The sequence below is a fragment of the Microcaecilia unicolor genome, chromosome 11 (assembly GCF_901765095.1).
Source record: "Microcaecilia unicolor chromosome 11, aMicUni1.1, whole genome shotgun sequence".
Lineage (NCBI taxonomy): Eukaryota > Metazoa > Chordata > Amphibia > Gymnophiona > Siphonopidae > Microcaecilia > Microcaecilia unicolor.
Window position 1 is genome coordinate 40,276,932 of NC_044041.1, and position 12,630 is coordinate 40,289,561.

Below are 12,630 nucleotides of genomic sequence, written 5' to 3' on the forward strand. Positions count from 1 at the left end.
ATTGTTGTCCAAGGGCCTCCCCTGGCTCCTTCACTTTCACCTGTTGAGTTTGCTGCTTATGTCTCCAAAAGGCTGCTAGTATAGAGCACAAGTGGCAGGTAAAGGCCAACCTGAGCTGTGCTGGGGATAGACCCTCTAAGTGGCCGTGGGGTAACTCCAGGCGGGTGGCTAGGCGTTTCATGGTACTGATTTTAAAAAGTTTGTGGCCAAGTTGAAGATAAGACTTTCCTTTTGAAAGTCAATCTACCAGATTGGCAAAATAGAAAATCTTCTTCTATAGATTTGTATTTACATATTAAAGTGAAACAATGTAACATTGTAGAGAAATAACATCAAGAAACGCCTGAAACCTTAATTGTGAACGGTGTTCTTGAACCAGATAAATACTGAATGCTGAGATAATCTCCTCCAACCATCGCTACCTTCCCTGCCTTGGTTGCCTTTGGACCCTGTAACTTAACTATGTTTGACTCACCTTTCACCTCTCAATCAGTTCACCCCTCCCTCTTCCCAGCATCTTTTAAGAGTTGTGTCTTCCCTGACTTCTGCGACTCCCACCACAGACCAATACCAGAAACTACACTTAAGCGTTTTTTTCAGCCACTACTGTCATTCTTCTTATCTATGGTGACCACCACTCTCACAACTGGTATCTTTCCAAATGCTTGAAAATAAGCAATTTTACGTCCCCTCTGCAGGGACCCAGAGGAGGACCTTTTGGCTGCCAGTAACTTTCACCCAATCTCTAATCTTCCACTTGCATCTAAGATGATTGACATTGTGGTGGTACAATCAGTTGACTACCTTTATCCTTATCAAACAGGTTTTCAATCACAACACTCAATAGAATGCATTCTACTTTATCTTCAATAACAAAGTTTATTCTGAATGATGGTAGGAAAGCATTGCTCAATTCCCTTGTATTGTGGGAAAGAGGAGCCCCAATTATAGCTCCGTCATGGTAATTCAGGACTAGGTTATGTGTGCGTACTCTACCCTACCTTGACAGGTTCATAAATTCAGTACTTTACCATCATTTTGGTTAATTCTGCATAAGTGCATTCCCTCCGATTTGCATTACTGCTGCCAATATAGGGTATGATACATACCTGTAGCAGTTGTTCTCCGAGGACAGCAGGCTGATTGTTCTCACGACTGGGTGACGTCCGCGGCAGCCCCCACCAACCGGAAAAAAGCTTCGCAGGGCACGCCCACCGCGCATGCGCGGCCGTCTTCCCGCCCGTGCGCGACCGCTCCCGCCAGTTGAATAACTAGCAAAAGATGAAACACACAACTCCAAAGGGGAGGAGGGAGGGTAGGTGAGAACAATCAGCCTGCTGTCCTCGGAGAACAACTGCTACAGGTATGTATCATACCCTTTCTCCGAGGACAAGCAGGCTGCTTGTTCTCACGACTGGGGTATCCCTAGCTCTCAGGCTCACTCAAAACAAGAACCCAGGTCAATTGAAGCTCGCAACGGCGAGGGTACAACAGAAATTGACCTACGAAGAACAACTAACTGAGAGTGCAGCCTGACCAGAATAAATTCGGGTCCTGGAGGGTGGAGTTGGATTTACACCCCAAACAGATTCTGCAGCACCGACTGCCCGAACCGACTGTCGCGTCGGGTATCCTGCTGGAGGCAGTAATGTGATGTGAATGTGTGGACAGATGACCACGTCGCAGCCTTGCAAATCTCTTCAATAGTGGCTGACCTCAAGTGGGCCACTGACGCTGCCATGGCTCTAACACTATGAGCCGTGACATGACCCTCAAGAGCCAGCCCAGCCTGGGCGTAAGTGAGGGAAATGCAATCTGCTAGCCAATTGGAGATGGTGCGTTTCCCGACAGCGACCCCTAGCCTGTTAGGGTCGAAAGAAATAAACAATTGGGCGGACTGTCTGTGGGGCTGTGTCCGCTCCAAGTAGAAGGCCAATGCTCTCTTGCAGTCCAATGTGTGCAACTGACGTTCAGCAGGGCGGGTATGCGGCCTGGGGAAGAATGTTGGCAAGACAATTGACTGGTTAAGATGGAACTCCGACACCACCTTCGGCAGGAACTTTGGGTGAGTGCGGAGCACTACTCTGTTGTGATGAAATTTGGTATATGGAGCATGAGCTACTAGGGCTTGAAGCTCACTGACCCTACGAGCTGAAGTAACTGCCACCAAGAAAATGACCTTCCAGGTCAAGTACTTCAGATGGCAGGTATTCAGTGGCTCAAAAGGAGGTTTCATCAGCTGGGTGAGGACGACGTTGAGATCCCACGACACAGTAGGAGGCTTGATAGGGGGCTTTGACAAAAGCAAACCTCTCATGAATCGAACGACTAAAGGCTCTCCAGAGATGGCTTTACCTTCCACACGATAATGGTAAGCACTAATCGCACTAAGGTGATTCCTTACTGAGTTGGTCTTGAGGCCAGACTCCGATAAGTGCAGAAGGTATTCAAGCAGGTTTTGTGCAGGACAAGAACGAGGTTCTAGGGCCTTGCTCTCACACCAAACGACAAACCTCCTCCACTTGAAAAAGTAACTCTTCTTAGTGGAATCCTTCCTAGAGGCAAGCAAGACCCGGGAGACACCCTCAGACAGACCCAACGCAGCGAAGTCTACGCCCTCAACATCCAGGCCGTGAGAGCCAGGGATTGAAGGTTGGGGTGCAGCAACGCTCCGTCGTTCTGCGAAATGAGAGTCGGAAAACACTCCAATCTCCACGGTTCTTCGGAGGACAACTCCAGAAGAAGAGGGAACCAGATCTGACGGGGCCAAAAGGGCGCTATCAGAATCATGGTGCCGCGGTCTTGCTTGAGCTTCAGTAAGGTCTTCCCCACCAAAGGTATGGAAGGATAAGCATACAGGAGGCCGGTCCCCCAATGAAGGAGAAAGGCATCTGACGCCAGCCTGCCGTGTGTCTGAAGTCTGGAACAGAACAGAGGCAGCTTGTGGTTGGTCTGAGAGGCGAAAAGATCCACCGAGGGGGTGCCCCACTCTCGGAAGATCTTGCGTACCACTCTGGAATGGAGCGACCACTCGTGCGGTTGCATGACTCTGCTCAGTCTGTCGGCCAGACTGTTGTTTACGCCTGCCAGGTATGTGGCTTGGAGAAGCATGCTGTGCTGGCATGCCCAGCGCCACATCCCGACGGCTTCCTGACACAGGGGGCGAGATCCGGTGCCCCCCTGCTTGTTGACGTAAAACATTGCAACCTGATTGTCTGTCCGAATTTGGATAATTTGGTAGGACAGCCGATCTCTGAAAGCCTTCAGTGCGTTCCAGATCGCTCGGAGCTCCAGGAGGTTGATCTGCAGATCCTTTTCCTGGAGGGACCACATACCCTGGGTGTGCAGCCCATCGACATGAGCTCCCCACCCCAGGCGAGAGGCATCCGTCGTCAGCACTTTCGTGGGCTGTGGAATTTGAAATGGACGTCCCAGTGTCAAATTGGTCCGAATGGTCCACTAGCGCAGTGAAGTGCGGCAGCCGGTGGAGAGGCGGATGACATCTTCTAGATTCCCGGTGGCTTGGAACCACTGGGAAGCTAGGGTCCATTGAGCAGATCTCATGTGAAGACGAGCCATGGGAGTCACATGAACTGTGGAGGCCATATGACCCAGAAGTCTCAACGTCTGCCGAGCTGTGATCTGCTGGGACGCTCTGGTCTGCGAAGCCAGGGCCAGGAGATTGGCGGCCCTCGCTTCGGGAAGATAGGCCTGAGCCGTCTGGGTATTCAGCAGCGCTCCTATGAATTCCAGAGACTGGGACGGTTGGAGATGGGACTTTGGGTAATTTATCACAAACCCCAGCAGCTCCAGAAGTTGAATAGTGCACTGCATGGACCGGAGGGCTCCTGCCTCCAAGGTGTTCTTGACCAGCCAATCGTCGAGATATGGGAACACGTGCACTCCCAGCTTGCGTAGGTAGGCCGCTACCACCACGAGGCACTTGGTAAACACTCGTGGGGCAGAGGCGAGCCCAAATGGCAGCACACAATACTGAAAGTGGCGTGCGCCCAGGCGGAATCTGAGATACTGTCTGTGAGCTGGCAGTATCGGTATGTGAGTATATGCGTCCTTTAAATCCAGGGAACATATCCAATCGTTTTTCTGAATCATTGGCAGAAGGGTGCCCAAGGAAAGCATCCTGAACTTTTCTTTGACCAGGAATTTGTTCAGGCCTCTCAGGTCTAGGATGGGACGCATCCTCCCTGTTTTCTTTTCCACAAGGAAGTACCTGGAATAGAATCCCTGCCCTTCCTGCCCGGGTGGTACGGGCTCGACCGCATTGGCGCTGAGAAGGGCGGAGAGTTCCTCTGCAAGTACCTGCTTGTGATGGGAGCTGAAAGACTGAGCTCCCGGAGGACAATTTGGAGGCAGGGAGGCCAAATTCAGGGCGTATCCGCACCGCACTATTTGGAGAACCCACTGGTCGGAGGTTATGAGAGGCCACCTTTGGTGAAAAAATTTTAACCTCCCTCCGACCGGCAGATCGTCCGGTACGGACACTTGTAGGGCGGCTATGTTCCCGTGGATCCAGTCAAAAGCCCGTCCCCGGCTTTTGCTGTGGAGGCGCAGGGGGCTGCTTAGGCGCACGCTGTTGACGAGAACGAGCGCGCTGGGGCTGTCCCTGTGCCTGACGAGGCCTTCGGGCCGGCTGGTTGTACCTACGCTTTGCAAAAGAATAGGGTGCAGCCTGCCGTGCCCGGGAAAAACGCCCACCAGTGGGGGCGGATGCTGAAGGCGCCCGGTGGGAGAGCTTGTCGAGAGCGGTTTCCCGCTGATGCAGTTGGTCCACCATCTGCTCGACCTTCTCACCGAAAATGTTATCCCCCCGGCAAGGGACGTCGGCCAGTCTCTGCTGGGTGCGGTTGTCCAGGTCAGAGGCGCGCAGCCATGAGAGCCTGCGCATCACTATACCTTGGGCCGCAGCACGAGATGCCACGTCACAGGTGTCAAAAATACCCCTGGACAGGAACTTTCTGCATGCCTTCAGCTGCCTGACCACCTCCTGATAAGGCCTGGACTGCTCCGGCGGGAGCTTCTCGACCAGGTCCGCCAGCTGTTGCACATTGGTCCGCATGTGGATGCTCATATAGCAGGTATGACTGGATGCGGGTCACGAGCATGGAGGATTGGTAGGCCTTCCTCCCAAACGAGTCCAGAGTGCGAGACTCCCGCCCCGGGGGCGCCGAGGCGGTATCCCTCGAACTCCGTGCCCTCTTGAGAGCAGAATCCACGACCGCTGAGTCATGGGGCAATTGGGGCCGCATGAGCTCTGGGTCGGAGTGGATCCTGTACTGGGACTCTGCTTTCTTGGGAATGGTGGGGTTAGTTAACGGTCTCACCCAGTTCCGGAGCAGCGTCTCCTTCAGGACATTGTGCAGCGGCACCGTGGAGGACTCTCTAGGTGGTGATGGATAGTCGAGGACCTCGAGCATCTCGGCCCTCGGCTCTTCCACAGAGACCACGGGGAAGGGAATGGTGATCGACATATCCCGCACAAAGGAGGCAAAGGAGAGGCTCTCAGGAGGTGAGAGCTTCCTCTCCGGTGAAGGCGTGGGGTCCGAGGGAAGGCCCGTAGACTCCTCTGAGGAGAAATATCTAGGGTCCTCCTCTTCCCCCCACGAGTCCTCATCCTCGGTATCGGACATTAGCTCATGTAGCTGAGTCCTGTACCGGGCCCGGCTCGACGTCGAGGCACCGAGGTCTCGGTGTCGTCGAGCGGTGGACTCCCGCGCCGGCGGGGACGGAGCTCCCTCCATCGACGTCGACGGGGACTCCACCTGCGTAGCAGTCGAGACCGGCACCGCAAGCAGCGGCGGTGTCGACAGCTCCGGCGCCGGGCTAGAGCTCGCCGGCGCCACAGTCATCGGCGCCGAGGGGCACAGCCTGGCGCATCAGCCCTTCCAGGATCCCCGGAAGGATGGCTCTGAGGCACTCGTCCAGGCCCGCTGCCGGGAAAGGCGGTGGGGCCGGTAAGGGTGTCGGTGCCGGAAGCTGCTGGGAGCCAGGAGACGGCACCGAGGTGCCGGAACCCCGACGCGTCGGTACCTCCACAACCGACGGGGACCTCTCCTCTCGACGATGACGCTTCGGCGTCGACTCCTCTTCAGGATGCACCGAGGGCGTCCGGTGACGACGCTTTTTGTCCTTCTTTCGATGCACGTCACCGGCGCCGGAGGGCATGGAGGAGGAGGAGGTCGATCCCCCTCGGTCTCGAGGCACCGGGTCAGACAGGGTTCGGTCCCGTGGCTCACGAGCTGAGGGAGTGACCGGGGCCGACTGCCCACGCGGCCTCTCAACCCCACTCTCACTGGCGGACCGGCGGGCCGACGGGACCTGTTCTCCTGGGGTCGCTGCCATCGGTGCCGATGTCTCGGGCATCGATACCGGTACCGAAGAACCAGCCTTCGATACCGATGCCGTCGAGGTCGACGTCGAGGGGCCGGCGCAAGTTCCAAAAAGACGGTCCCGCAGAACTTGCCTCGCAACCTGAGTCCGTTTCCGGAGACCGAGACACAAAGCACACGACTTGAGATTGTGCTCCGGCCCGAGGCACTGGAGGCACCAAGCGTGGGTGTCGGTCTGCGAGATCGGCCGGCCGCAGCGACCACACTTTTTAAATCCACTCGGGACCTTCGAGGACATCGACGGAAAAATCGCGTCGGCGAAGTCAAAGTCGTCAATGGTGGCTAAAATCACACCACGAAAAAATAAACGACCGAGCGACCACTAGGCCGCAACGTAGCGTCCCCGCTGGAAGCGAGGGAAAAGGGGAGCGCGTGCTCCACACGCGCAGTCTTTTTTTTTTTTTTTTTTTGTAAAAAGAAAAGATAAAAGGAAATTAAATTAAATTAACGAAGCGCGATCCGCGTATACGCGATCGCAAGAATCCGGCGGCTGAAGTAGAGAGAGCGGCAAGGCACGACTCTCTCCAGGCGCGGAAAAAAAGGAACTGGCGGGAGCGGTCGCGCACGGGCGGGAAGACGGCCGCGCATGCGCGGTGGGCGTGCCCTGCGTGCCAACCGTCCCGCGAAGCTTTTTTCCGGTTGGTGGGGGCTGCCGCGGACGTCACCCAGTCGTGAGAACAAGCAGCCTGCTTGTCCTCGGAGAAAAATAATAACCAGCTTTTCTATTTTCTTATAATATCTGAGCTGTGTGTCCTATTCTTTCAGTGTTCCTTTTGGGCTACAGAGAACTTAGATGTCCTTCCAACAGCAAAATCCTATTACACCTAATTACATTCCAGAGTGCTATCATTTGTAATTTACTTGTGTTTATGTCCCCTCTTTGCTTGCTCTCTACCTGAGGTATGGCAAATGTGATTAGCCCCCACAGTACCGCTCCAAGTGATGATATTAAAAACACTCCCAGTTGCCGCCAATCATCTCTGCCTCAGGGGCCATCTGTCTGTGGGTGCCCCTGCTGCTGAGATGCTTCACGAGGGCCGTGGGGGGCTGATTGGGATGGAGCTCAATGAGCAGCTGTCCACTGAAAGTCCCCCAGAGCAGTGTCACTGGGTCCCCTCCTTGCCACTGTCTCTAAGCCAGTGTGGCCTCTTCCTCTCAGCCAGCCATGCACCTCCGCTGATCTGTTACAGGTCTTCGTGGGCTGCTTCCCTCCTACAATAACCTTAGCTATTTTGCTGGATCTCTCTGCAGTGTTTGATCTGGTGAATCACTCTTTGCTTCTTTCACAGAATCTCTGAAGATTTATGGTACTGTTTTGCAGTGATTTCATTCATTTCTCACAGATCATTCTTTTTTTTTTTTTTGTTATGTGATGTTCACTCACTCTACTTCCCCTAACAAAACTTTAGTACGTGGAGTTCTGCAGGGATTATTCTCTCTCCTCTTATTTAAGATTTATTTAAGTCCTTTAGCCACTCTCATTCAAATGTTCTGTATCTTTTCATATATATGCTGATATTTTATTGCTTTATAAGGTTAGTCTCCTCAGTCTTGATCTACCGCCCCTTTCAATGTTGTTTGCGGGCCTTATGTTGAATGCTGACAAGATGGTGGCCTGTTGGTTGACTGGTCACCTTTCAATTCCAACTGCCCCACTCTTGCTATTTGATACTCTGATTTCTCCAGTAACCAGTTTTCGCTACCTAGGAGCATTTCTTGATTCTAATCTCTTTTGAGCCTTAACTTTCTGCATTATGTAAATCTCATTTTTTTAAATTTTATGCCAGCTGAGATCAGTCTGTCCTTTTTTTGATCATAATAATTTTCACTAATTCTCTCCTTTTATGACTCACTTGGATTATTCTCTCCTTTTATATGTCTCGCTTGGATTATTGCAACATCATTTGCTTAGGCATTTCCAATTCATTACTCAGAAGACTACAGACATTACAAAACACAGCCATACGTTGTCTGTCATTTACAGAAATTCGATCATGTCACATCTGCCTTGAAAGATCACTGGCTGCTGGTTTTTGATTGTATTCAATTTAAAACATTGTTATTGGCTTTCAAAGCTTTCCATCAAGGCACACCCATGTATCTTTCTTCATTAACCATTTCGTACTCTTCATCACACATCCTGCGCTCCATTAATGATCACAGTATGGTCATTCCAGGGCCTCATTTAGCTCAAATGGAAATTACATGTCACAGTGCTTTTTTCTTTACTGCCCCACATTTGTGGAATTCCATGCCATTGTCTCTAGTGGTGAACTTAATCTGAAAAAATTTAAAGTGTTTTTGAAGCATGGTTGTTCCAGCAGGCTTATTCTAAGCAGTGAGACAACTCTCTTGGGCACTAGTATTCTGGGAGAGTATGTACAAATGTTAACATAAAATCTGGTAAAAACTAATTGAGCGGTGTTCTTGTGTGTTTCACTTTCCTATTGATTATTATAGTTCATTTTTTTTCTTTTTATTTTGTTTGTAAACCACTTTGATCTGTGTCAGTTAAAGCGGTGTATCAAGCCATAAGTAAATACAGTGCTCACATGGGCTTTGGAGTCCATTGCCATTGCTGGCCGCCTCCTGATCAAGAAGCCTGCTGATGGACCGCACGGGGAGTTTTTTCTTCCAGTCTGTGCTTGCCTGGCGCACATGCCCCACTGCCAGTGACTTTCACTCTGGAAGCCACAAATACAGGCGTTCCAGCCTCTAGAGTCACTCCTATTCTTCCCTGCACTTACCATAATCCTTGCTCCAACAGGGTTTTGAGCTTGTTGGGGGGGTGGGGGGCTACAGGGGGCTAAGTTGGTGGAAGATGCATGGAGCTTCCCTAAGCCGCAGCTATCTTGGCAGCTAGCTCCACCAGAAGTCCCCTTCCCTAGATTTTTAAAAAATTGATTTGTGGTATATCAAATAATACATTTTACGTGAATTGAAATCCCAGTATAAGGAACTAGTAAACATGCCTCTTACCTGCAGTGATAAATAAAATCCATCATCTGGTCCAGTCTGTTCAGCCCACATTTTGGTTGCATCATCCCAAGACAATCCTCTCTCAACACTAATCTAAAAGATATATAAGGCAAGATGACAGTTAAACAGTGAAAGTAACAAATACAAAAGTACAGTAGAATTTTCTAATGTTGAAAGTTACAAATCCAACATCTGACAAAATAATGACAAGCATTAAGTCAACTGAGGGCTGCCAAGCAGCAGTTACAAAAGAGATCAATTTAGTAGGTCCCTTTGGTCTTTAGCCCTGTTACTTTCACTAGTGAAAGAAGGTAAGGCTGTATCTTACACATGCACCCAACTCAACCAATAAACTTCTGAAGAGGAGAATATCTTCCCGAACTGCTTACAATCTACCTCATCTACTTTTTCAATGATGGAAAAAAGCACTATGAACACACTTACTGTGTATAATTCAACATGGCCTGAGGTAGAATATCCTGGTGTTAGAAACTTTTTAACATCTGCCTTCCTCACCTTCTCATCTCCAGAACCCAGATCTTTAAAAGAAAGAACAAAAAAAATATATTGATCTGACAGCCCCTTTCCTTAAAACTGAATAGGAGGAAATCAGAGCATGCCTACCTAGAATGCCCATGTCATATCTGCCATTCTTTTTGGCATTTTGTATAACAGCCGTTAACGAGTCTGAGAAATACTGGAAAAGAGCATTTTGCTGATGTACTTCCATACCAAGGATCCGATTCAGAAACTTTCCAATGTTGTTATAATCTAAAACATAACATTATGGTTAACTATTGTATAATCTCAGACTCCTTGTATACAAGGCTATGATGAATGACTATTTCTAGTTATAACATATATACAAACTGTATGCAGACACTTTGAAGCAAATTGTAATACTGAAATAAATGCTTTTTTTTAGTTGAACAAAAAACAAAAATCACTATTTGCTGTACAACGGCTGATGAGCTAATGAGCACATGCAGGTAATCCTAGTTGCCGCTCAAAGTCTAACACGAATGGCTGAGAGGCATGTGACCAGATATCACTTGTCCCATTTTCTCTATCTAGAGTAGACAGTGTGGATGAATGTTTTATTTCATTGCTTAACATTTTATATAAATACAGTTAAAAATAAACAGTTTATAGTTAAGCACCACATAATGAATATGCTTGATATTTCCATTAGCAAAATGCAAAAAGGAAAAAAAAATGGATGGAAAAATGTGCTGCTAGGCTAGTATTCCAATTGGTTGATCATGTTTTATACATAAATTTGTTAACACTGCCTCCCTGAACTTTAGAGCATTTCAGATACTTTACACAAACGCACATACAAACATGTAGTATGTTTAAAATACATTTGCTACGGAGGCCTACCTGGATTTTTAGAAACCATGTTCGGGTAGACACATGGATAGAGGATGTTGGAGAGTGGGGAGAGGGAAGGGGGGAGTGTAACAGGGACGAGGGTGGGGGGGGGGAATAAAAAGTTTAAAGTTTGATGATGGTTAGTAGCAAGTGATTTACTTAGATATATTTGTATACTTGAATTTCTGTATGGAAAGTGTTTCTTCTTTCTCTTTTTTTTTGATGTGTCATCAATAAAAAAAAATGTTAAAACATAAAATACATTTGCTATTGCTGTTTTACAAAATAAATGATTTCCAGCAAGCAGTTTGTTATTAAACTGGAAAATAATACAACACAGTACCTTTATCAAGTGTCAGAATTCCTGATCTGTCTTCCACATTTATTAGGCCGACGCCTATTAATCCTTGCCGAACATCTGGGATGAAAAAAAAGAATTTAAGACTAACATGCAAATCATGTATAAAGGGTATGGGTGACTAAGTAGCAAGATGATTAAAAACTGCACTTTAACTATACCTTTAAAGAAGTCTCCAGGATAGTCCGCAGGAGGAAACACCAAGGGAGTATCTAGGTTCACAATTGATTTCATAACAATTTCCAAAGCATTTCTTCCATACTGCATCAAGATGGAAAGAGTTTTAAAAGTATGAAATTCATAGGTTGAAAGAGCAAAGGTAGAAAAGACCAGCGATATTAAATCTCTCACTGAGAAATGAAAGGAACAGAGATCTGCAGTAGTGGGTTTTCAGGTTATGCAGAGATAACACCAAACATCTTAGCATATAATGAACTAAATGGGAGCATACTAGGCTAATTTTGAAGGCTTGCCATTGGCTCCCAGTAGAATTCAGAGAGACAAAAAACCTGATGACAACATGCAAGTAACTCTACTCAGTCTGAACAGTCATGTGGGCTCATACCAAATATTTTCAGCAGTCATCCTGGCAAATTATGTTTAAAAAAACACCTCCAGTTATACAGCTACACACTTGACCACTAACATCTGACAGAATTCAGCTGCTTTGGTCCTTCATTAGATGAAAGCTGAATTATATTTCTTGGAATGTCAAATTTATTATGAGATTTTAGCCTCTGGTAAAATTCATATGAGAGTTGGGTTTGAAGGACTGGGTGAGTTATATTTGCTGAATAACCTCAGTTTTACTTTTATTGGATGGTATGCTTTGTTTTTATAGTGTATTAGCTTTGAGGCACTGCAAATTGTAGGATAAAAGAATGACTTCATAATTACCTAAAAGGTTTTGGAGAACAGATACAGAATGACAGTGAAGTACCCAAATTCCAAAGGTTTTAGAAAATGAATGTTATTACCTTATTGTCAAAGTTGAATCTGCTCAAGTCCCTGGATTCTGTTGCTCTTCTGTCACCATGTGTAAGGGCACCCTGTAAAAATAGCAGGGAATCACAAAATGAATTTATAAAAACATTCCAAAGCCCATAAAAACAGCCACAAAGAATCACACCTTCAATGCAAAGTGTCTCAGATACACAAGATTGAAGCATCTTAAATAAAATAGTTTCAATATATTTGCACTTGTGATAGCAATGCAGTTTACAAAAATTAAACAAAATCAGAACAGTTATACGCACATCTACACATATAAAATATCACAATGTTATAAGGAGAAATTATCTTGCCTGAATTTTCTTTTCTTTAGTCTTAGTAGACCAGTCAGGACCTGTGGTTGTGCCCGTTAACCAGCAGATGAAAACAAAGCATTTCTGTGTGATTTACCTTTAAAGGGCACCATACAGCTATGGAACACTCAGCATTTTGAATGACCAAGCAGTAGAGAACAGGAGATTCCATATTACCTATAGCTTTTTTTTTTTATTTTTTATTGCA

At 47.7% G+C, this 12,630-nt stretch overlaps 1 protein-coding gene across 4 annotated transcripts in view; it reads right to left on the bottom strand.

The window, feature by feature from the left end:
• SBNO1 (strawberry notch homolog 1) overlaps nucleotides 1-12,630 on the bottom strand; it is a 136,111-nt gene that overhangs the window by 27,296 nt on the left and 96,185 nt on the right. For all 4 annotated transcript variants that reach the window (XM_030219562.1, XM_030219560.1, XM_030219561.1 and 1 more), the window contains 6 exons: nucleotides 12,096-12,167; nucleotides 11,280-11,379; nucleotides 11,104-11,178; nucleotides 10,011-10,157; nucleotides 9,831-9,925; nucleotides 9,387-9,479 (listed from right to left, as the gene is read on the bottom strand). In XM_030219562.1, the coding sequence (XP_030075422.1) occupies nucleotides 9,387-9,479; nucleotides 9,831-9,925; nucleotides 10,011-10,157; nucleotides 11,104-11,178; nucleotides 11,280-11,379; nucleotides 12,096-12,167 (582 nt within the window). The remainder of the gene's footprint in view (nucleotides 1-9,386; nucleotides 9,480-9,830; nucleotides 9,926-10,010; nucleotides 10,158-11,103; nucleotides 11,179-11,279; nucleotides 11,380-12,095; nucleotides 12,168-12,630) is intronic.